At 43.3% G+C, this 25,920-nt stretch overlaps 1 protein-coding gene across 5 annotated transcripts in view; it reads right to left on the reverse strand.

Annotated features, from left to right (window-relative positions):
* Window positions 1–25,920, reverse strand: part of CSMD1 (CUB and Sushi multiple domains 1) — a 2,004,702-nt gene that overhangs the window by 184,612 nt on the left and 1,794,170 nt on the right. For all 5 annotated transcript variants that reach the window (XM_053900776.1, XM_053900775.1, XM_053900774.1 and 2 more), the window contains 3 exons: window positions 10,656–10,774; window positions 6,482–6,551; window positions 433–549 (listed from right to left, as the gene is read on the reverse strand). In XM_053900776.1, coding sequence (XP_053756751.1) covers window positions 433–549; window positions 6,482–6,551; window positions 10,656–10,774 — 306 coding nt within the window. The remainder of the gene's footprint in view (window positions 1–432; window positions 550–6,481; window positions 6,552–10,655; window positions 10,775–25,920) is intronic.

Raw genomic sequence — 25,920 nt, forward strand, 5'->3', positions numbered from 1 at the left:
TAAAATGTGTCGCAACCTGAAAAAGCCTTAAAAATTGTTCCAAAGAAACAACCATTATTAAATTCCAGAAATAGATTCTAAAAAGTGGTATTATGAATAAAGAGAGGGATAATTGAATTAGGGATGCTACATATACCTCGTGTGCCTACTATATCATCATCCATCTAATTTAATTTGCCTTGAAAAGAGCTGCATGGCTGAATTGATTTTTTAATAACTTTCTGTTCTTGAAGTTATTCTGCCAAAGCTTTATTTAAATCTGTAAGCCACTTTCAATTAAAGACAGTTATGTCAACAGAATAAGGCACATTTTTTTTTTCTTCAGCTGAATTCTTTCCAAGATAGAAATTACAAAGTTGAAATTACAGGAATTAAATAAAAAAAAAAAAAACAAAAAACAAAAAAAACCAAAAAACAACAACTTTCACTTACCATAGCCAACAGGTAGCTGGATTTTCCAGGTGCAATCCAGGTTGTTGGGGTACGCGCCCGGAAACCCTGGGCTCAAGATCACTCCCCCCATGCTGCTCAGTGTCCCTCCGCAGGTTGCTGCAAAGTGGACAAGGGTACTTAGTGCTGGGGGTCGTGGCTTTCTAGCAAGGGGATTTAATTCCAGCTGCTCTATGGGATCGTGCTAGGTAAGAGCAAGTCTGCAGAAGTGGATTCACCCTCAATCGCAGCACACACACAGCGCGATGCACTTCAGTTACCCTCGGGTCTGGTCCTTCCTCTCGGGCGTCAACTATTTAAGAACAAAGACGGTTTTTCCAAATGGATCTGCTTCTGGTACGTGGAGACTCAGGAAAGGCGACTAAATGTCAAGTGCCGTGCAATTTCATGCACGTTAGTCCCGATGGCTTCCAGGTTACAGGTCGCTATTCATTGAGTGGTAGCATTAGCTACTCTCTATTCATTGATAACTATGTGCTACCCAACAGGCTGAGTAAATACACTGCAGAACTTAATTCTCATACAACCCTAAAAAGTTCGTGTTATTACCCATTTTACAGATAAGGAAACCAAGCCTGAAGAGATGAAAAGTTTGCCTAAGCGACGTGATCAGAATACTATGCGAGCTCTGTCTGGTTCTAGGACCGACGTTTTAACCAGCATACGTTTCCTTTGGGATTCTTTTCTGTTTTGGGGTGCGGCTCACTAAACCCACTTTCTCCCCAGGAAACCTTACATCCATCGTCATGACAGGGTGTTAACGTAAGCTCCCACATCCGACCGGACTTCTGTCACTCACATTTTATGCTACTGTAGCTGAGGTTTGGCTATAAAGAAACAACTGATTTTATAACACACTTGTCAAATAATATGTGTGTAAGCAGATGAAATTCGAATCCCTGACCATTTGTGACCTATTAAAATGGCAACTTCTTGTATCTGGAAGTCATAATGCAAACGCTGTCACTTCTTCCAGGAAGTCACATTAAAAAGCTTTATTGCTATTCTAACAGTGTTCTCATTAGGCAAAATAGTTTGTGGAAGGCCTTCTTTCAGAGAGCTCTCAGGACCTGTGCGGAATACTTTTTTTTTTGCTTTTTTAATCACCAACATAGAAAAATTTTACGTGTCGAGGATACAGTTGATAGGAGGAAAAATCTAAAGTCTTAAAAAATCCAGTCCAGTAAGTATGGTGATCGCCCAAGCTAGGGAATCGTGATCTGGATTTCAACATTGTATAAGTTATTAATGAAATAGGCTTTAAAAAAATTAAGTAATGCAGTTTTGTGGGACGAATGAATAATTCCAGCAAAACCCTGAATGTGAACTTTGTTGTTGTTTAGAGCAGAACCTGTCAAGGTGACCTCTTTGTGGGAGAACCAAGTATGTGAAAATCTAGCTGCTGGGATGCATTTTACCCACGAGTCTATCAGTTCTGGTGAAGGCATGTTGGTGGATCTGCACGGCATCCCTAAATATACTGAGCAGTGATCTCCCTTCCCTGGGGCTCTCATCTTGCAATGAGAGTAAGTATGTATGTCCAACCACAGGGAAAAAGACAGGAAAATGCTGTATCAATGACAGCAACACTGAGACAAATGTGAAGTAAAGGTGACATTTTTAAATAGACCCTTTTGATTTTGAACACAGTTTTTATGAAAAGAAGATTGGGAATTAGAAAATATAAATATCTATGTATGTCTTTTTTTTTAATTCTTTAATATTTATTTATTTATTTATTTTGAGAGAGAGAGAGAGACACAGACTGTGCGTGGGAGAGGGGCAGGAAGAGAGGGAGAGAGAGAATCCGTAGCAGGCTCTGAGCTGTCAGCACAGAGCCCGAGGCGGGGCTCGAGCTCATGGACCGAGAGATCCTGACCTGAGGCACCCAGGCGCCCCTCCATGTACGTCTTCGATTGAGGACTGGGATAGTCTCACATGAATAGCTGACCCAGCACTTGGATGCTGGACGTCATCATCAATAGTCATCATCAACAGTTTACCAAACAAACTTTGTTTATCATGGGCCAACTATCAGGGTTGTGAAGACAGAGACAAGGGCCTGGATATTGCGTAGATCTCCTTTCAAATATACAGTGGCAACCTGATTCCTTGAGTATTTAGTTACCATTACACGTAATCCTCACTTAGTTTACCTAAAAATATGAAAATCATTGACTAGGCATGCAAACAGAGCTCCCAAAAGATGAGTGTCAATCTTCTTTCCTTTGTGATGTTTTCAAACTCCACCAATGGACTTGTCTTACTTTATACTTGTCCACTGTTCCAATTGCTGAAGCCTCAGCCTTCTTCCCAGGGCTTACTGGTCCACTACCATTGGTAGACTGACTTCCTGCCTCCTGCCGGAGACACTCCCTCCACACCTGACCCTCTCTTATAGTTAAGCAGCCTATGCAGGGAGTTACTGGCAAATATGGTGTCTCCAAAGGTCAAGGTGTTTATTGGAATAAAGTAGCTGGGGACCTGACATCTTACTGGGTTTATTTATTTTCTTTTGTGCAGATTCCTGACTTTTTGGTAACCATATGTGGAACTTTAATCCAGGGCACAGGCCATGCCCTGCAGGAGAGACCCCACGGTGTAGAGAATACCAGCTCAGAGGCAGGGCCCTGGCAAATGGCGTGGCCAGTCTGGGGCTTGCTGTCACGTTCAAAGTGGTTAATATTGGTTGAGCTCTGAGAGTGGTGCTTGACACTCAGTAACCTGTAGAGAAGTGTTTTGATATAACTTGTCTTCATTAGTACTTGAAATTTCCAAGAGCTAATAAATAAAATATTATCTCTCTATGGATTTCTAGTCTTAAAATTCCCCAGTTTGGATTAATCAGAAGCCATTAGCTAAAAAAAAAAAAAAAAAAAAAAAAAGAAAAAAGAAAAAAACAAAAACAAAAACAACCTTCCGCTCTCTCAGATCAGACTTTGAGACTTATTGTGGGTTGTTTGTGAGTCTTCCAACGAAAAACCTTTCTCTAGAGCTTGTAAACAGTTAGGAGCCAGCAGGTGTTACGGAAGCTGACGTATCTTCGACATTTGCTAATACAGGAGACGTGCTAATGCTAAGTCGAAGATAAAAATCAATTATACTTGACGAATATAGGTTAACTATTTGAATAAAACATGCCCTCACGTAACACTGGGTGCCATGGCACGTCATTTGGTTGAATCCCCGTGGTGAGCTGATTTCATTTCAAAGTTAAAAATGTTTCAGTCCCCAGGTTTAAGGGAAGGTTCTTCATTTACAAATAAATAGGAAGATGGATGTTCTGAAGGTAAGAGGCAGGGAGGAGGAGGCGGTCCCCCGAAGGTGGTACCCCTGTTACTGTTTCTCCCTTCCAGGTCGCGCCTGGGATGTCAAATCTCTACAGAAAGTGTCAACGTTTTAGGTGACGTGCTAATCTAGACATTTATTTTTACCAAGAAATCACTCTCAGGTAAAAGGTATTGGTCACCAGGGAACGTTTTCACTTTTAAACGAACATGCTTCGATGAACATAACAGGACAGCCACTGTTTCCCGCACGAGACCGTCATAAAGGCCGCGGTTCTGTTGTAAACGTTTGGTTCCGTTTTATCTTCCTCTGTGCACAGCTCCATCTGTGTCCCGTTCTAGGTGATTAAGTTGTATATTACTAAAAACCATTTAATACCTAGGATTTGCGTGAGGGGTCGGAAAACCAGGCTTGCAGAGGAACACGTAACAGAGCGTAACTCCCTTGCTTTACCCGCGGGTGCCGGAAAAACGCACTAAGCGATCACGGTCCTCGGCGAATGGATCGTGAACAATGTGTGACCAGCTCAGAGGACACTTTTAAGGATGTTTGTGCCCTTTAAAATCACCTGCATTCTGGGATGCCTGGGTGGCTCCCAGTTGGTTGAGTGTCAGACTCTTGGTTTCAGCTCAGGTCGTGATCTCATGGTTCCTGGGTCTGGGCCCGAGTCGGCCTCTGGGCTGGCAGTGTGAGTCTGCTCGGGATTCTCCCCCCACCACCCACCCCTCTCTCTTTCTCATTCTGCATTACCCCTCCCCCTGCGGCTCGCTCTCTCTCTCTCTCTCTCTCTCTCTCAAAATAAATAAACGAACTTAAAAATCATCTGCATTCATTCAGGAAAGTTGCCCACTCGCTCCTGAAATGGCACACGCAATATGAAGGTGCTTGAAGGCAGTTGTGGAGACAAGGGGCTTCTGAGTGCACTAAGAACAAGGCGTCCATGATCACTGCGGTACCAGTCCAGATTGTCTGACCGTCGGTCACTTACGGGTCATTCAGGCATCGGGGTCACCGAGAGCCCAGTGCGCTAACTGTACCGTGGTGACTGACACCTGGCTCTGCCTCTAAGGTCCTTGGGACTGCAGGGAGGGCCATTCGAGTTACAGAAAGTGACAGTCCAGCTGCACAAGGAAGAGCAGAGTCACGCTCACTGTAGCAACGACTTTCTGTCACTGCTGTTTTCCAACCGGAGGGTGGGAGCCCGGACAGGGCTGGGGGGAGGGTAAGGCCAGTGAGGCAAGTCCCCCCGGGTGCCAACTTTAAGAAGGTGCCCGGATCCTCAAGCCATCTGTTGGTGCAACTTCAAAAGTAATGCAAACGACAGCAGCGACAACAACAGCCAGAAACAAACCCTGTGATGAACAAAATATCAACATTTCAAATACCGATGGGAGGTACTCCTACCTTCCCTGGCCTTGGCCCTTGATGCGGGGGCGCAGGTGCAGGAGGCGGGGCTCAGGCAGGGCTTGTGCCTGGAGGCGGGAACTAGCAGGCACCCTGGGGCATCCCGGGGGGCATGCAGAGCAGGGGTGTGTGCAAGTTGGGGGGGTGGGGGGGTTGAGCTGCAGGGCCAGGAGCAAGGACTCTCGTTCCCCTGCTGTCCTAGGAGGTGCCCCGAAACCAGGGGCTGTAGGGTAGGCTCGTGTGCAGATGGCCGGCAACCACTTAGCAGGGGACTACGAGGCACTCAAAGCCTGTGAGATCCTAAAGCCGAGGCCTCGGGGGGGAGACTCACAACTGGGGAGCATTGAGGTCGCAGGCCCACGAGGGCAAAGAACCCCGGATTTGGTGAGTGAGAAGGAAGCTGAGCTAACATCCGGGTTATTCAAGAAAGGTGACCATCACGGTGTTCACCTGGGAAGGGGGTACAGCGTTTGAAGAAGGCAACAGGTGTGCAGGTCGGGCACACGGAGTCCACAGGTGAGGTCAGCACCGGACAAAGCCGTGTGGTCACCTGAGCTGTGAGTAAAGGTGTCTGAGTCAGACCTACAGCTGATGGGCAGTGGGCGGGGCTCGAGGCCTGGGCGGCAGGAACGCCACGTAGATTTTAAAGAGTCAAGACACCGCACGTGGCCTCACACTCCAAGGTTTCCCACAGAGGAGGGAAATGGAAACCACCTGCCGTTCCAGGGAACCCCTGGGACTCTCGACAACCGCTAACTGGGCCCCAGGGCACATCTTTGTCTTTAAAAGGCTGGGTTGGCACGTGCTTCCCTAAAGGGGCGGGCTGCACCCCGTCCTAGGGGACACGTCTGCAGCGGCTGGGGGGGGGGGGGGCGCCTCTCTGTTTGTCCTATACGATACCATCCCTCCCACTTCACATCATTTATTTGGACTTCTGACTTTGTTTTCTGGAAACCTGATTTTCCTGAGGCCCCAAGGCTGACACGGAACGACGTTCAGGCTTTCAGACCTGCTGTGCTCATTCCCTCTCATAATTAATCCACTGGCCCTTCTGATACAAATGTAATTGGAGTCCGGGGCCTGGAGCCCGCGATCTCACACCTACTCCGCGCAGGCTGGTCGGAAGATGATGAAAAAGCCGAACTAGTACACCCCGTGGGAGAAGACGCCTGGGCCATCTTCCTCGCGCCTCGACCGCGTTATGGTGTTCGTGTTAAGTAACAAGAGCTTCGAGAGGAGTTGCAACGTGTGCAGCCCCAAAGAGGAGCTCGAGGGGCTGGCCGCTGTGCTGCTGACAGCGCAGGTGCGCCTCTAGGCGGTGTCGCGGGTGCGTCCTTACCGATGCACAGGGGAGACGGGTAGTTCCAGCGGCGAACGGTTCCCGGCATACAAGAAATGTGGGAGCGGCCCTGTGGGAGACAAGGAAATGGGACTTCACGTCACTGGAAACGGGGCAGGTGAGGGTCGCACGCGAGAACCTCTGTCCTTCCTGGGGTTTCCTTCTCTGATCGAAGGACAAGTCAGAAATCGTGAAATGTATTCCACTAACGTTTATCAAGGAATCCCACGCTCCGAGTCAGGATGGGGAAAAAAAAAATCCATAATCACTGTGTTTCCCTTCAGTAAAGACCAGAATCTTGCACTGGCCCACCCAACACTCTGTCTAGGATGCACTCGTTTCCCGATGCTTAGCAAGGAGGCTTGGGAAATAAACACATCCTTGGTTGTCTTTTTTGTTTTAAATCATCAGAAGTTACAGCTTTTGATCTTGGAGGCTGTAAATGATTAGGAAATGCGAGGTGACTGATTTGAAGGTGGAAGTTCAGCAGGATGCAAGCTGCTTACAAAAAGGTACCTACCTACTCACCTTTCATGCTTACGGTTCACACTCCACCCACACGGCCCTTACGGTCCCACAGAGAACTGTCAGTCCCTCCTCCACCAGACGAACAGGAGGCTTCCTATTCATTCGGTTATGGGACCGCCTCGCACACCATCACGTAATTGTGGCTGCAGTCAAATGAATCCTCATCACCCACGGTCTCTTTATCCTTTAAATATATGCAGTTTTGAACTTGCAGCCTTCAAGAATATCTGTCCTAGTATTTGTGTTTGAAAAATCAACCAGCTGCAGGTTAAATCCTGAGAGTTTTGTGCGAAAATCTCTCACAATAAAAGAGAAGGTAGTCAACGGGACACCTGTGTGTGCAGACTACTCGTGTTTATTTTGTTTTCCTCCCTGTGACTAGGTGGTCTTCTCTGCCATGCGTGCTTATCCTGTGAGCCTCCGTTTGCCCCACGACTGGCACAGAGGCAGCTGAAAACAAATCTTTGATTCATGTTAAGTAATCCCCGCCATGTCGCAAACGCATCAAACAAGCGTTTGCGTTAATGCAGTTGTCAATAACAAACCAATTCCCTGAGCTCAGAAACATTTCAAACTCAATTCATCTGCCACAAAACTCATTTTCTCATACTTTCTGATATGTTGAAAAGTCATTACAGCCAAAGGAGACTATATTTACTCTTAAAGAAGACATTCTGTGCAGCACATTTCCTGCTAAAGTTCATGCTGTGCGTATACTCATTTTCTGATCCACTGAATTATCTTTAATAAATTTCTTCCTGAATTACGGACAGACATAAAGTGCAAAAGCCTTTCAAGGTATTTATTGATGGCTACCAATAAAGGAGGCATTTATTACTGATCTGGGTCATATTCTGTTATTGATTCTAGCACAAACATTTTACTTTATTTATGTATGTAGGTATGTATGTATGCATGCATCTATGTATGTATTATTTTGAGGAAGACAGAGTGTGAGCAGAGGAAGGGCAGAGAGAGAGGGAGAATCCCAAGCAGACTCCACACTGTCAGCACACGGCCGGATGTGGGGCTCGAACTCATGAAACTGAGATTGTGGCCTGAGTGGAAATCAAGAGCGGAACGCTTCCCCGACTGAGCCCCTCAGGCAGGCGCACCCGGCACCAACATTCTACGTTAGTGATTCCAGCTGGAATGTGTATAGTGGATCCAAAAGAAGACAGGACTCTATTATTTACTAGTTTGGAATGGGCATTTTCTGTTTTCATCTCTTCAAAGAACTCTGAAACAAGCCTGCAGAAAATGGAAATCCTAAATCCCACGAGCACTCGGGAGCCCTCTCAACGTGTCACGTGATCGCACCTTTGCGCCACGCCCAGGAACCTCCCTAGGCACACACGCTCACAGACATTTGTGTGCAAACTGTCCGAGGAAGGCTGCTTTTCATAAATGGTGTGCAATGGATGCACGCTGTGCTTCCAAATACGTGACTGTGCTAGAAGATTCTTGTCCACCGTTAGCAATTAAAAACAAAAAACCCAGGCTGCTTCCTTACTCCCGTGAACGACCCACAGCAGCTTGTGAGGTCAGAGCCGGAGCCTGTCTGTGATCGAGACAAGACAGCTTGGTTTGCGTTTGGAAAACAGGCTGTGCTCGGCAGACGTGTGTCCTCAGGCCTTACCTGCAGGCAGCACACCCTTTGGTGCCTTCTAAGAAAGGCCCTTGGCAAATAATCCTTTCCAGTTTCCTCTTGGAGGGCCGCAGAGGTGTCGCTTATAAAAGGATTCTCCAAGTGGCACCATGAACCAGTGGGAAGGAGGTGAGCATCCAGAAGGAAAGCAAGTACCGACATGTGGGGATCTGCGCTCAATTACAACGTGCGCCCAAAGAGGCATCGCGATGGCGTATCAGTATATCCTGCTGTGTCTCTCTAAATGGAGCCCCTGGGGTGTGGCTCAGAATTCTTTATACTGTAATTTGTTTAAGATTTGTCTTAAAGAGGGGTGCCTGGGGGGCTCAGTCGGCTTTGCTTCTGATTCTTGATCTCGGCTCAGGCCACGATCTCGCGGTTCGTGGGTTCAAGCTCCACAGCAGGCTCTGTGCTGACAGCTCAGAGCCTGCTTGCGATTCTCTCTCTCTCCCTCTCTCTGCCCCTCCCTCACTCGTGCTGCCGCTGTCTGTCTCTCAAAATAAAGAAATAACCTTTAAAAAAAAAAGATTTGTCTTAAAGAATCAGTTCAGATAGCCTTAGCACGCTTGTTTAAAAACTTGGCTCAGGTGTGAAGGTGTAGTAAAGCTTCCTCAGTAACTCTTGTCCCGCTCTGCAAGGAAGGGTCTGCCCATCTCCTGGTAGAGTCAAAGTAATTAGGGTAGTGCTCACCAAATCTGTAGGTTGTAGCTGTTCTTACTCAGGTGACTTTAGACACTGGTGTTTGTTCGTCGTGACTGCAATGATGCGTTTCCCTTGCCGGGGTGTGTCAGGCATCTTGCAGACGCAGAAGGGTGGGTCCTCTAAACCCACAACCTGGGCTGATTCCCAAGCGTGGCCCCACCGGGGATGCCCTACCAGTTCTTCTGTTCCACCCCCTTCTCTCACCCCCGGCTCAGCTCCCACCTCCTCGTCAGTGAGAGAGACAGGCCTCCTGTTCCCACCCCGTGTGGGTGACCGGGAGGAACACAGCTGAGGCACCTGGGGGGCACTCCTTCCGCGCTCGGCGTTTGTGAGCTGTCGTTGTGACCCGTCTCGGCTCTGCAAAATATCTCCCTCCAACACACTCTGGAACTTGTATCATTCACGGTGGTGGCCTTGTACTCTGGAACCTTGCAACTTTTTTCTGATGCTTCCTCAAGCTCATTAAATCAGTTAAAGACCAGAACTAAACATTTCCCCTTGAAATACTATGAGCTTCAATGTCGTCATAAGCATGCCGCAAAAAGTACTCTGTGACCCCAAATAACTGAAGAGCAGACACAACATCGGGCTTAACTATTTCTACCGGACTTTGTAACATACGTGCTGAGATTAGTAATATTGTCGGCAGGGAGAGTCATATTATTATGTTAAGTGACAGAGAGAAACTATTTTGTGAGTAAGCTTATTTGCAGTTAGACTAGAAAAAATTAACAGAAAAAGTAACGTCGCTACACATTAGGTTCTCGATGTTTATAAAACTTTCATATAAAATTATAAAAAAGTGATAAAAAGTTGTCAATATTTCTTGAAAACGATGTCAACCTATTACTTGAGGACCTGAGTACCTGGGACAGAGTAGGTACCGAATGGGCATTTGCCCAACTGAATGTGCGACCGAGGTACAAAGCAGGACAGACACACCGCCCAAAAGCAGATCCCGTCACTGGGTGGCCGGGGTCACACGGTGAAAGAGACCGTGTCAGGACTCTGTCCCTTAGAATTTTCTCTGCATACTCTTTGGGAGAACATACATTTTGAAATAAAATAATCACAAAACTGAGACGCTAGGCTTTATCATTTAGAGCTATTTCCACATTCTAATTAAGATGACCAGCAGGCAGGGCTTAATGTGACCACTGCGATTCCCAAACAGGGTGAGAGAAACTAGATGAGCTTCTCTGGGTACAGATCCCAGGCGCTGGTTGCCTTCCCCGAAGCTGGGCAGGGACTACGAAGTTTAACCCTCGCCATTCCCAAATCTCCGAAAGAAAGTACCTGCAAGGTATACCCCGGTTCACACTGGAAGGACAGGACGTCGTTCACCATATACCGATCACCTGTTTTGATGCCGTTGCTGGGAAGGACGGGCTCTTGACACGCAGCGAGACCCACCGCTGTGGAGACGCAAAGACAAGTGCTGAGGAGTGTAATACGAATGGTATTATGGCTCGAGTAACAGACAGGTTCTTCGGCTGCTCTCCTCCCGACGAGAAGAACGAAAGGCCTTAACTCTTTCTCTTATGGTACTACCGAGACCACAAGCAACGTTAAATCGGTCATTAGCTACTTCTTAAGTATCAGTACGTTTCATTTACATCACGCGGCGAACCAAGCTTGTCCTCAGACAATAAAGTCTGCTACTTCCGTGTTTACTCCTACACACTCCAATTCCAACACGTACCCATTTTAAAAGGTCCTTTAAAATTATGTTCCTTACTATATGCAAAATCCATGACAATGGTCGCTTGCTTTGTGTTTTTTCAAGCATAGATGGCAATCTTTATGAAACATTCTAAGTGTGCATCTGGGAAGTCTACCCTTCTGGAAAAACGTAATATGAGAACAAATTCTTCGAATATTTTAGGTTCTCTCTCGCTCTCATTTAAAGACAACAACAAAATCCTCTTGAGCAGTGTGCTCGTGGGTGAACAGGACCAATATCCACGGATCTAAGGCTGTAATCAGACACGTTTCTCAATGGGATCGCCTTCAGTTAGGGCACTAACGATTTCTTTAATGCGTCATATAATACCGGCTGTCGGCCTAAAGTACAGAAAAATTAACTCTAAGTATTTAACACTGATACCGCTCCATATAAACCCCAAAGAACAAATAACAAAATATGCAGCTATGGCATTTTATAGAATAAACAATACATTGGACATGGGCCGGCGCTAAGGACTTGGTGATCGCAAATACCCCTTTGTATCAATGCGGCGTGTCTTCTCTCAGCCCAGTTTACACAGACTGAGGGGTTATCCAGGGTGACAGATGGGGAAGGACGTTACCGAGAGGAGCCCAGCTTAAAATTCTTCCTGTGACCTTGGACGTACACTTCAGTTCTTATTCTTGACACTAACAGGAATGAATGGGTCAGAGTCGTTACCTGGTTGGGATGGGGGACGCTTGGGAATTACGGCTGGGACAGGGAAGGTGGGGAAGCCCGCCAGTCAACCCAGAGGCAAAAATTGGTGGGAAGCGGAAGAACAGGTCTATGCAGGCAGCTGTGCAAGATGAGGTTGTGTGCAGCCTGCCTCCCACCCAGGACTGTGTGCGTGTGTGGGGGCGCTGTGGCTGGGACACCTCCTCTCATCGGTGCACCCTCTGTTGTTCCATCAGGCTTCACTTAAAAACCCCGAGGTCAAGGATAAAATTATTCAGAAATCCAAGATGGCTACAGAACGCACGACGTGCATCTGGAAGCAGGAGCCAATGTGACCCCACATATGCTCCCTGGTGCAGCAGGCTCTGGGTCCGGGCAACGGCAACCACGCACATTGATACGGACGGATCATTGTACTGGACGCATTATATTGCTTGAATCCTCACAGACAGCTAACCGACTCCTTGTGTGTGATGTTAAGGAAAGGGCAAAGTCAAGTCAAATTAACAGGTCAAGTTTCCCAGTGCAGGTATGTAAATGCCCCCATCTCTCGAGGTCGGTAACTGAATGGTCAACCTGCAGACATCAAATTCCTTCACTTCCTTGCTTTACAAAGCATGTTATGAGAGTCTGACAAGGATACACCTTGTGGGCCCCAGCTCACAGCTGCTGAGGCAGAATGACCACGTTAACACCATCCTTAAGGTTTTGTGTGCATTAAAGTTTGAGAAGCAACTAGATTGCCTCACTTTCCCCCCAAACCTGAGATGAACTGAAGCAAAGAGAGAAAGTATCTTCATCTTTTACCACCAGTGTGATTATTCATCTGAGAAAAAACATGCTACAGAATGTGCATCAGAATTGGACACCACCGGTACATAAACTAGCTGGATGATTTCAAGCCTTGTAACACATTGATTTTATCTGGGATGAGCAGGTATGAAGTGTATCATAAAGGTTTTCTAAGTTGAAATTGATATTTCCCTAAATGGCTATATATTAAATGACATATTAAATGGCTACATATTAAAAATGCATTGAGTAGCATTTGTTTTTAATCCCTGGCACAATCTTTCAAGCCAATTGGGGCTTTTTAGGTATGACAAAATTGCTAAATATGGGAAAGTACAATCACTTAGGCCTTTTTCTTGTTTTATTGGTACAATTCTAATTTATCTCTTTCCCAACTGGAGAACATATACTGTAACTACGTTTAAATTTCACGATTTTTCCTACCACGGCCTAGAGATATCACCTACCATATGTCACTATTTTTTTTTTATTTGACCCTGAAAAAGAAATACTTCAAATACCCTTTGTATAAATTTAATTACAACTTGAAATACTAAAAACCTAATTTATGGTGGCACCACATTTTCATTGTAGTATACTTTAGGTGCACACCAGGCATGTCAGAGACCAGAGAATATCAATAACCCAAAAATAAATCAAAGTAAACCAAAGACATATTTTGAAATAAAAAAAATGCAACAAGTAATTCAAAATTAAATTCCAGTTATGAAACACCAACCCTTTACATACAAGCTATAATGGGATTTTACCTATGCACTATATTTGTTTATTATAAGTTGATTTCTATGCATTTATTATATATTTATTTATTTCATTTCCTCCTTACTTCAATTGTGTAAATCCAATTCTTCTTAAAAAAAATAAGTTGCACTTATCTGTAACTACAGGAATTATAACACATTTTCTGAATAAATCAAAAACATACAAAAATCATTTTAATCAGTATTTGATATGATGAGACACAGGAAGCAGTTATATGTAGACCTTGATATTTGAAAAAATTTTTTTTAACGTTTATTTATTTTTGAGACAGAGAGAGACACAGCATGAATGGGGGAGGGGCAGAGAGAGAGGGAGACACAGAATCGGAAGCAGGCTCCAGGCTCTGAGCCATCAGCCCAGAGCCTGACACGGGGCTCGAACTCACGGACCAGACTGCGAGATCGTGACCTGAGCTGAAGTCAGACGCTTAACCGACTGAGCCACCCAGGCGCCCCAATATTTGAATTTTTTTTAATGTTTATTTTTGAGAGAGAGAGACAGAGCATGAGTGGGGGAGGGGCAGAGAGAGAGGGAGACACAGAATCCCAAGCAGGCTCCAGGCTCCCAGCTGTCAGCACAAAGCCTGACGCTGGCTTGAACTCACGATCCGTGTGATCATGACCTGAGCCGAAGTCGGACACTTAACCAACTGAGCCACCCAAGCACCCCTACCCTAATATTTGAACTGTAGACAGAAGTATCTTCCTTGTCTTGCTTGTCTGTGTCACTAGGTGTCCCATGTATTTTAGAAGCTAACAACACAGAGATGTTTGTTACTTCTAGTAACAGTCCTAGTGATATCCTCTACATGTATTTACATGGAGATAAGTCAATAAATGATTGATAAGATCATCCACAAGTATTTATTGAGCTACCCTGGACCGGAGCCAAGTATTTTCCATACATCATGCTTCTCTCCTAACGATGCAATGCTGGCTACCCTGGGAGTCAGTCAAGCTGAAGTGAAAACAGTAGATTTATGTTACGAGTGGGGGTTTTAATGTTTGTTTGGGTTTAGAAAACCAGCACTCTAGCAGAGGGGAGAGTTCAAGGTGCGGCAAATTCAGACCCACAGACAGTTGGGGTTGAAGTGCAGCCCCAGACAGAAGTGTTCCAACACAGCAGAGCGGCACCAAGTCCTATGATTTACAGGATCGGGGTAAAACCCCTTAGAGACAGAGGAACCCTGCACATGAGGGACCCCAAATGGGGAAACCGGACAGGAGGGAGCCAGCATCCCAGCGCCAGAAATACTGGTAACAGTGAAAGACAACAAGTCCTAACTGACAAGACGGAACAATGGCTTTCTGACCTTTAGGGCACAGAAGGAGGCCTACTCAACAATCTTTGGTATGAAAAGGGTAGACTATGTGTATTCAATCATTACACTAATCAACGTGTGAAATAAAGAAGGTACTAGAAGAAGTAGGCAGGGTAAGAAATTTGAGCTGGCACGAAGGTCAGTTTAAGTACACACATGTGTGCGTCATTCCTGAAAACACCTATAACGGGAAGAGTTTTAAAAGAACCTTGCTGGAGCAAAACTGACTTTTAATGTTAAGTCATGGGTTGTATTATCGCTTATGTGCCAGATAAAATCGTAAAACCAGTCCACTAAAAGCTAGTGATTTAGACACAGAATGAGACACGTAGGGAGGCACATACAAATAAAAGAACCCTGCTCTCAAACTTCTCTAAAATAAAGTCGTGACACGAAGCCATCTGGCAGGAAAATTCAAAATTAATTTTTCAGAAGGAGAGGCATCTGGTAGAGTATATTGTCCCATTGTAAGCAAAAGTGTTGTAGAAAATATTTCTAGTTCTTTCGAGGCACGGCATGTTTACATTTCATACCATACATGGTGATACAGCAAAGGGTATAAAGCTAGGCTTCTAACAAGGTGGTTCCGAAGCAACCTGATTGAATCTTGAGGTATCCCGATCACATGTGAAGTTCCTAAGAAGGTAATTGTTGGGTGTTCTAAAGATTTAGCCCTGCTGCCATAAATGAACAACAACACAGGGTCCAAGTGTTTTTATGTAGTGCGACGTTTATGCCATATTATACACAGATATACACTGGGATCCTTTCACCTATAAATGCGCACAGCTTGAAATGTGTTGATTTCTAAAGTTGGGATGAGATTTAGAAGACAGCCAAAGCAGTCTGTGTTTCTCCATGTGTCTAGCCCTCCAAGTGAAGGATATAAAACAAAGTCATTAAAAAGGCAAGGGTCCTAATCTGACCCAATCTACAGCTTAATGGTTTTGCTTTTGCCAGTGGAGCATCAGATGTGGGAGTTATGAAGCGGATTACGGCAAGTAGCCTCCTCGGGTCTCCGGAAGGAATTGTAGCCGTTCTTCTAAACTCATTAGATAAAATGCAGAGAACAGTCTGCTTAAATTTTGAAAGTGAAAACAATTTTGAAATCCATGATAAACATGTAATTTTTTGAAAGGTTTGGAGCAGGAAAAGTGGGCCTTTGTAGGTACAGCGGACAGACGTTGAGGACTTTCGTCACCTCGGCACTGTCCTCATTTTGGCCGGCGTGACGTGTGATTTTTAAAGGTCACGACTTAAAAAAGGAATTATGTCATGCCAGCTGCACTGCTCAAAACAATAATGAAGATGAAACAGAGAGCGGTAAGCTGACCTGAACGGAGAGATCACCACAGCTGGGTTCGTGACAAGGACAGAGAGGTGAAAGAACTACGCAGGTACAGGGGCATTATTAAGTACACAGGGAGGCCACCATAAGCACCAGAGGGACCCCGTGTGATATTCCTTAATTTTGAAAAGAAAAGAATTGGGGGGCACATTCTTTTGCTAACTAAATTAATAAATAACCATCCCTTTGCACAAAACTGGTGGATAAAAAGCTGTCTTTACACGTGGGTAGGTACGGTACACCCTAAAACAGAAGTGTTACTGATCAGGTCTGTAACCCGTAAATGGGAACTTGTATTAAAGGGTCAGACGATGTGATGGAAAACTGGTGAATAAAGGCATCACAGCTTCACTTAGGGAGATGCCACGAGAGGTGACAATGCATGAAATAAATGTCAAATGTTATGATCACATAGACATAAACCTAACGAGCGTCGCACTGCACACCTAGACTTTCTATATTCCACTGTTTTATGAGTCAATACGTCTCTATGACAACAGAATGTGTACACAGAAAACCCCATTAATTAATAAAACAGCATCTGATAGAAAGAAAAGAAACTACTTTTTTAAATCTTTGTCAAAGAAGTTTAGCATCATGTGGAGCTAAAAATATTTTCTTCTTTTCTATTAAAAAAATTTTTTTTAACGTTTATTCGTGTTTGAGAGACAGAGCGCAGGCAGGGATAGGGCAGAGAGAGAGAGGGAGACACAGAATCCGAAGCAGGCTCCAGGTCCTGAGCTGTCAGCACAGAGCCCAACGCGGGATGTGAACTCAAGAACTGAGAGATCATGACCTGAGCCCAAGTTGGACACTTAACTGACTGAGCCCCTAAAAATATTTCTCTTATCTGTAAACTGTGGGCCTGCTAAGTCCACATAATAAATACTTTCTGTATTCTTTCCACTTAGTAGATCATAAGAAATCTTCAAAGTATAAGGGATTGTATGTCCTGTGTCAAGAAAAGTCGTAGCATAAATTTGGGGGAAATAGAGATTCTATTTATCTCTCTTGGAGGTTTGGAAGTATTTTAGATATAAAGGCACAGAGAAATCCTGCGGTGATGAATCCTCCTCGACTTTATTTGAAGGGTTTCCAAAATGTCTGTGATTACAGGACCACTTCGGGCAGTGAACCACCCGTGGATAAGACAGGACAGGAGTGTCTGGCAGAACAGGTTGAGAAGCACTGACCTTTGTCTCTCACTCATGGAGAGGAGGGAAGTGAGTGCTCAAGTCTGGAAAGGGCACGGCTGAGCTCCACCCTCCGAACACCTTCTGAATACTGGTGGATCACGTGTCCCACCACCACACGGCAGAGCTCTGATTGCACGTTAAGGTTAAAATGGTTCCTGGACCATCAACCTCATCAAACTGCAGACTCCGCGGGGACTCGAACTGGCTCCCACTTCTTCATTGGTGCTATACGTTGAATACTTGTGTGCCTCCCTCCACACCTTCCCCCCGCCCCCCGCAAATGCATTTGTTGAAGCTCTAATCCCCAACGTCATGGTGTCTGGAAGTGAGGTCTTTGGGACATAATTAGGTTTAGATGAATTCACGCGGGGGAGCCTCTCCCGATGGGATTAAGGCCCTTATGAGAAGGGTAAGAGACACCTCTCTCCGGACGTGTGCACCCAGGAAAGGCCAGGTGAGCGCACGCTGAGAAGGTGGCTGGTTACGAGCCAGGAAGCAGATCGCCACCAGGAACCGAACCTGCCAGCATCTTGATCTTGGACTTCCCATCTTCCAGATCAGTGAGAAATAAATGTCTGTTGTTTCAGCCCCCCGGTCTGTGGTGTTTTGTCACAGCAGCCAGACCTGACTAAGACGTCTGCACACAGAATGCATCTAGTGCATGGACTGGAATAAGCATACACACATTGACTGAATTAATAAATGGATAAAAGGATAATACACTGTGGCAGAATGATCACAGGTATTAGCTAAAAACTATCTTGGCTGCTAAACAACATGTTCTCGTATTTTCCATTAATAAAGAACAAACGCTATGAAATAGATCGTACTCTACCTATGTCTCCCTATGTCTCCAGTAAACAGCAGCAAACAGATTACCTGCCCCAAGTGACATATTGCTAAACACGCCTCTCACCCACAGTGAAAAGAGAAACACCCTGTCTTGGAGAAGGTCCTCAGCTACGTGCACGTGGCTGACTTTCTATGCTTGTTTCATGAGCAGAACGACCACGTAAGCTAGAACTGAAAAAAGTTCCGTCCTCTTTGCCACAGAGATACTTATTACGAATTAGAGAAACTGTTTTCCCACTTGAAAACTTACTAGATGCACATAGAGTTCAGAAAACTCAGAATATTACGTGTAGTTGAAATTTTTAAATGTCAAACCTAACACTTGAACTTAACCTCAATTACACAAAAATAAATATAATGGTATTTATTGGTGTTTCCAGGGTTTCTGAGTAAAAGGTCAATTATAGCTTTAAAATGATAACAATGGCAATAAAAACCATCTTGGATTGTTTAATTTATGTGTCAGTTAGACTAGTGGAAATACGTATCAAATAAAATGTGGACATTTAATACCTGTGACTATATGTATACATAGGAATACTTAATGCATGCGTTTTTGCATGTTTTTGCTTTTCACTGAAGTAAGCAAATATAAAATATTCAGATTTCATTGAGATTCATATTATTCAATAGGCCAAATCATCAGATTAACTGACTGAATCAAGGAACTTTAAGAAAAAAGAAGTGTTTTTACACCCATAATTTTAAACCCATAATTTTCATACTTTTCTTTTGGCATGATGTTTTATAACATTGAGCAATGTTCTTTGAGCCAAATCTGGTCATGTTTATTTCTTGCTGTAGTAACTCCTTTCATTAGCCCTCCAGCTGAATATATTTTCTCTGGCCCTTTACAAAAAGATGTTACTGACCCATGATCAATAATAGTCTTCCACAATTTGCTTAAGGTGTAATACTAAACACTTTCATATAGATATTTGATCATTGTAAACAGACATTTGTGATATTTAGTATATAGGCTTGAGGAAACATTACAGACTAATACGAACATTCTTACAGAATAAAATATCTGTATGGTCAGAAGACTATGCAGATAAATTATACTAATGATATGACAAAGTATGAAATAATTTAACATGTTGGATTTTACATAACATTTGATGAGCACAATGTCAGAACCTCAACTGTAACTATACCTCAGAAACAAAAGAAAAGAAAAAACTGCAACAGTGTGCATTCAGGCCAAACATATTATTTGTTAGCAGATTAAGAAATTGGTAGCACAGTAGTAAAGCAAAGGTATAAATATATAAACATATATATATATTTTTTAAAATTCTCTGCTCTTGAATAATGTGAATTAATTTAACTAGTCCTTCAACAATTTAACTCATATTTTTAAAAAAATACATCAATTCTAGGAGTAATGTCGGCAAGATGGCAAAGTAGGAAACCCCAGGGCTTCCTTCCCCCTTGGAGATACCAACTTAACACCAATACAGACAAACTCCCCCGTAGGAAATTTAGAAACCATTTAAAAGGTTCCTGAACCCTGGAGAAGCACAAAGCAAACTGCATTGAAGCTGGTGGAAAAGTTCATGGCCAGAGACTCTCTCCATGACACAGTGGGCACTACTGGAAGGAAAGTCCCAACTTCCGAGGTCTCCTTGTGGATGGAAAGATGACAGTGGAACATATACCCAATGTTCTGACTTTTAGAGAGCTGCCTGAGGGACTGGTTTCTATCTTCCTTGAATCTAAGGGTTGATAGGAACAAATACAAAGTCCGTACCTCAGAACAAAGGCAATAATGTGGACTGATTCACACCAGAATTTGTAGTACCATAGCCAGGAGGAAGGGGCGGCAGGTTTGGGGATGGGGGCTCAAGTTGCAAGCAGCTATGGTAAGAGACACATCTAGGGGAAGCTCCAGATTAGCAGCCAGCAAAGGTCTCCTGTCAGGAGATTACATGCGCAAGACCCAAGAGCACACATCCTAAGAAGAGGCTGGAGCACTCAGAATCTCTAGTTGGGCCAACAGGCGAAAGTCCACCCTCTACAAAACTAAATTGCAGAGACAGAGAAATGTGGCTGAACAGAAGGTAAAACAAAATTGCAACAGAAGATGAAACAACATATGAAGAAATAAGAAAATGGTCAAATTAAAGGGTCAAATGAAATTTCTAGAAACCCACCATACAGAAATGGAGACGTGAATTACCAGGCAAAGAATTCAAAATAATGGTCATTAGACTGCTCAACAAATTACAAGAGAACACAGATAAACTACTCAACTCAATCAAGAAAGGGATATATGAACAAAATAAAAATATCAACAACAACAACAACAACAACAACAACAACAAAAACATGAAGAAAGACAAAACAGAAATTGTGAGCTAAAGAATACAAGAACTGAACTGGCAAATCCATTAGAGAGGATCAACGTTAGACTTATTCAAGCACAAGAAAGAAACAGCAACCTTGAAGAAGACAGGTCATTTGAAATTGTCAAGTCAGAGGAGAATAAAAGGCAGAAAAATGAATACAGTTTAATGGAATTATAGAAAACCATCAAACAGAACTCTATGTGTATTATGGGAATCCCAGAAGGAAGAAAACAAGAGAAAAGAAGGCAGAAAGCCTATCTGAAGACATAATGGCTGAAAACTGTCCAAATCTGAGGAAAGAAACGGGCATACCAATTAAATAAGTTTAAGGAACTCTAACCAGGTTAAATCTAAAGAAACCTACATTGAGACATACCGTAATCAAATTATCACAACAAGAAGACAATGAGAAAACATTTTTTTTCTCTTGTAAACAGCAAGAGAAAAGAAAACTGTAAGGTTCAAGGAAGTTTCTATCAGACTTCCAGTGGATTTTATTCATCAGAAACCTTGCAGGTTAAATGGATTCAGATGGCATATTTAAAATGCTCAAAGACAAAACACAAACAAACAAACAAAAAAACCCCAAAACTGATAACCAAGAATACTATATCCAGCAAAACTGCCCTTCAGAGATGAAGAAGAAATTAAGACATTTCCAGATAAAAACTGAGGGAGTTCATCACCACTAGATCTGCCCCCAAAGAAATGCAAATTTATGTTAATGGTATGCAATATAAAAGGGTAATTTGTGTCATCAATAAAGAGGAGATATAAAGTAGAACAGATATAAAGTAGAATTTTATATGTGATAAAAATTATTATCATAAAATATATTATTGCAATTTTAAGAAGCCTCATGTAATTGCAATGGTATCATTAAAGAAAATAACTACATTATACACACAAAGTGAAATGAGAAATAAATTATAGCATATCACTACAAAAGTACAACAGAACACAAAAATCAGCAATAGAGGAAAAGAAGGGCAAAAAAACTGTAAGACATACAGAAAATAGATGAATAAAATGGCAATAGCAAGTCCTTCCTCATCAGTGATTACTTTAAATGTAAATGAATTAAATACACCAAGTAAAAGACGCAGATTGGCAAAATGGATAAAAAATAAATAAGATCCGATCATATGCTGCCTACAAGACACTCACTTTAGATCTAAGGATACACATAGACTTAAAATGAAATGATGTAAAAGATATTTCATAAAAGTAAGAAACTAACAAGATCAGGAGTGGCCACACTTACAGAGATAAAACAGCCTTTAAGGTGAAACTGCCACCAGAGACAAAGATGGACATTGTGTGATGAGAAAAGGATCAACTGACCAGGAAGGTACAATTATTAATACAGATGTGACCAAAATTAGGATTCCCAAATATATGAAGCAAACATTGACAGAAGTGGAGAGAGAAATAGCCACAGCACAAAAATACTGAGAACCTTCAATACCCCATTTTAAGTTATGGACAGAAGCACCAGGCAGACGTTCAATAAGGAAGGACTCAAACAACACTAAACACCAACTGGGCCTAACAGATATTTACATAATACTCTACCCAAAAAAGCAGAAAGCACATCCTTCTCAAGCACATATGAAACATTCTCCAAGACAGACCACGTGTTAGGTCACAAAACAAACCTTTTTTTTTTTTTTAATGTTTATTCTTTTTTTTTTTTTTGAGAGAGAGAGAGAGAGAGAGAGAGAGAGAGCAAGCAAGGGAGGGGCAGAGACAGAAAGAGACACAGAATCGGAAGCAGGCTCCAGGCTCTGAGCTGTCAGCACAGAGCCTGATGCGGGGCTCAAACTCACAAACTGTGAGATCATGACCTAAGCCAAAGTCAGACATTCAATCAACTGAGCCACCCAGGTGCCCCAGGGCACAAAACAAACCTAAACTGATTTAAGAAGATTGAAATCATACAAAGTATCTTCTCTAACCTTAATAGAATGAAACTAGAAATCAACAGCAGAGAGAAAACAGAAAAAAACACATTTTGTGGAAATTAAACAATGCATCTTAAACTCAACCAATAGGTCAAAGACCAAATAACAGGAGAATTCAGAACATATCTGGATAAATGAAAACAAAAGCATGACATACCAAAAAGTTACAGGATGTGGTTAAAGTGGTACTATGAGGGAAATTACAGTGGTAAATGATTACATTAAAAAAAGAATGAAGATCTCGGGTAAACAACCTGACCTTACACCTCAGGGAACTAGAAAAAGACAACAAACTGATCTATGATCCAACAATCCCACTTTTGGGTATATATCCAAAAGAATTCAAAGCAAAAACTCAAAAAAATATTTGTGCACTCAGAGCATTATTCACAACATCCAAAAGGTGGAAGTAATCCAAATGTCCACTGAAAGAAGAAAGTGTGGTATATATGCACAATGGAGTATCATTTAGCCTTAAAAAAGGGAAATCCCGTCACAGACTAAAATATGGATGAACCTTGAGAACATTATGCCAAGTGAAATAAGCTGATCACAAAAGGACAAACAGTGTATGATTCCACGATCTCTAAAATAGTCAAAATCAGAGAAACAGAAGGGAGAAAAGGGGTTTCCGTGGGCTGGAGGGAGGGGAGAAGGAGCGATATTGTTCAATGGCATACAGATCTGCAAGACGAAACAGTTCTAGAGATCCGTTGCACAACAACGTGAATATATTTAACGCTTCTGGACCACACGCTTATAAATGGTTAGGACTGTTCAGTTTAACGTTAACGTGTTTTTTTACCACAATAAAAAATCAGCAGAGGTGGGATAAGAACGTCAGGTCTAGAGTCAGACACATGAGACAGCATGAACAGGGCCCCCTAGGTTGTACCTAACCCTACCACAACACGGAACCACAACACAGACCACAGCACGGATCATAGGGCATTTCAATCTCCTTGTTTACATCCGTCTCACTGCTTAGAACGAGCTCCTTACAATGGGTGACCATACATCTCCAAGAACTAGCAGAGTCTTAGTATAATTTTGTAAACAAATCTATGCATCACATGCATCTGTAGAAAATACAAAACGCTTCATAAATACGTAAAGATAAAAAAAGTTCACATACAATAGGGAATTATACAATTTAAATTTAAAAAAATGGACAATCAAAAACAAGATCACAGACCTACCCCTTTGTCTCTTTGAAATTTCTCCCCCCTAATTGGACATTATCACCTAGTAATTAAATCACGTGAAAACAAGTGCATCAACACAATTTACTAAGTTCTGTACAGAGATTAAAGAAAGGAGGTGTGGAAGAAGGGCCATATTTCCCAGAATCCCATACAACTATCAGTTTAATTGGCCTTAGAGGCCATAGAAAACAGTACTAAGGGGAAAAATGTGTTGTAATTGAAGCGTGTGGATAATCAATGCTAATACAAACAGAGGTCAAAGCAGTGACTATGGGTTGACATAGTACAGGCAGGCTTCATGGCTGGGGCAGGCTGAGTGGTTCTAGAAGCACAGGTGGGACTCTGAAAGGCAGAGACACGTGGGGGAGGGGTCGTTGGTGAGGAGGACACAGGAGCACTCGTGTGAAAATGGAAATGTACACAGTGCGGTGGACAGTGTCTGACCAAATTAAATGGCTTGAGGGGAAACTGAGTGATAAAACCCATTGAGACGTTGGACAGAGATGCCATAAGAAGCAAGGGACACACTGTTGAGCCCCTGAAGGATTTCTGGCAGGTGACGAAAGTTAGGATCAAGGAGGCATGGAGGGATAAATCCCAGTGTGGCACTGGGTTGGAAAGGGGCCGAAACAGGACCAGTGGAACACTGTGGCCGTAGTCCAGTGTTAAGAATCAGGGGAATGTCAAGATTTAGGGGAACGCATGTTTTTAAATGAAAAAAACCCACCAGGGACCTAAGGAGAACATGCCCTGAAAGGCTTTCTTGCCGATCACATATCTGGTACGGAGCAGTAGATCTGATGAGAGCCCGCTAGGAAAGGGCGTTTGCACTTCAGTTTTACTTACGAAATGGGACACAGAACATAGACAACTCTGATGAACAGGTGGAGGGAGCCTCATAGTTTGGGGAGTGGGAAACAGCCATGTGTCATCCTCCCTTCTAAAACTGCTTCCCCTTCTGACACTCAGAACTTTTCTTCGATCGCCTACGTGACTGAACTCCGCTCCCCCGCGTCTAGAGCCTTGATTTAGACCATCTGATAGGACTGAGCATCTCATAAAAGATTAGCCGGTGGTTGGCTAAGTCACCGAGTCACCCGTAATTACTTATTCAAATTATGGCATCTTTATTCCCTAGCTAATTACCGTGGAAGATCTGTAAGACCGGCAGTAGAATATTCTTTCAACTTGTAACACCCAAGGGATGAATTTGATAAAATAATATCACGAGTTTTAAGCTAGTAAGAAGATCCTGAAGCCAATGGGATGATTAAAAACACAGAATAATAATTTTTGAGTGACCACAACTTGTCAATAAAGCGGTATACTTTTGCCTGTGGGACTCTCTTGAAGTGTCTGTTCTAGAAGGACAAAATCTCTAGATTTACCCATTACACGGGCATAGAGGATCTGTATGTGTATAGATAATGACAGCTTGACATCTAATAAATATTTCCCACATTATTTTTCTAGAGTTGGACTCAGAAACGCAGTGGCTCAACAATTCTGCTTTTCCAGAGTACTCGCGGACTCAAACAGGCTAGGATGCAATGAAAGTGAGCTCACTGCAAAGCAAACCGAGCTACAAGATCACAAGGAGGGTGGCAGTGAAAAGAAAACCCAGTTCCCTGCCATTCTCAGAAATGTGTAGATTCTCATGGCAGTCTAGAACCAGCAGATATTCCAATCGTGTTTGTCCGCCATTAATGTGCAAGCCCACAATATAATACTTAGCGATAAAGAGAAAACCATCACCATAAAATACGTGGTGCAGCATTTACAACAGGCGTTCAGACAAAAGAATCAATAGCACCAGCGACTAACCCACGACGGAACAAAGACAAAAGAAGAGTTGAAGGACCGAGTGGCTTTCGTTAGCAAACTTCCTCACGCCACAACTTTTTAAGTATTTTAATCATAAGATTAGTAGAAACCAACAAAATACTTTGGGTAGTTGTGAAAATTAAATTTAAATAAAAATCCCTTCTATTTCTCTATTACTTAATCACATGAAAACAACCGGATATAATTTCGGAACTCTGAGTATGCGCGGCATGCTGTGACTGACTCTGGAGAAGTCAGGATTTTACGTCACGCCATCCTGGCAAACAGCGCTCAATTCAGATACATCCTTCAAAACAAACTCTAGGGCCCTCTGACTCCCGCTTTATCCTCACTCTCTATGTCTGTCCGGGATACCATCGGGTCTACCCGCCATCTGCGTGTCAAATCCTTGTCTTTCCACATATCCCCTCCTCCTCGGAGCCACGTCACCCCTCCTGGTGACTGCAAAGGGCCTACCCAATACAGATGACCCTCTGTTATTGCCACGGCCCCACACCGCC

This window comes from Panthera pardus, unplaced genomic scaffold (genome assembly GCF_024362965.1).
Source record: "Panthera pardus isolate Hobbes unplaced genomic scaffold, ASM2436296v1 HiC_scaffold_13, whole genome shotgun sequence".
Taxonomy (NCBI): domain Eukaryota; kingdom Metazoa; phylum Chordata; class Mammalia; order Carnivora; family Felidae; genus Panthera; species Panthera pardus.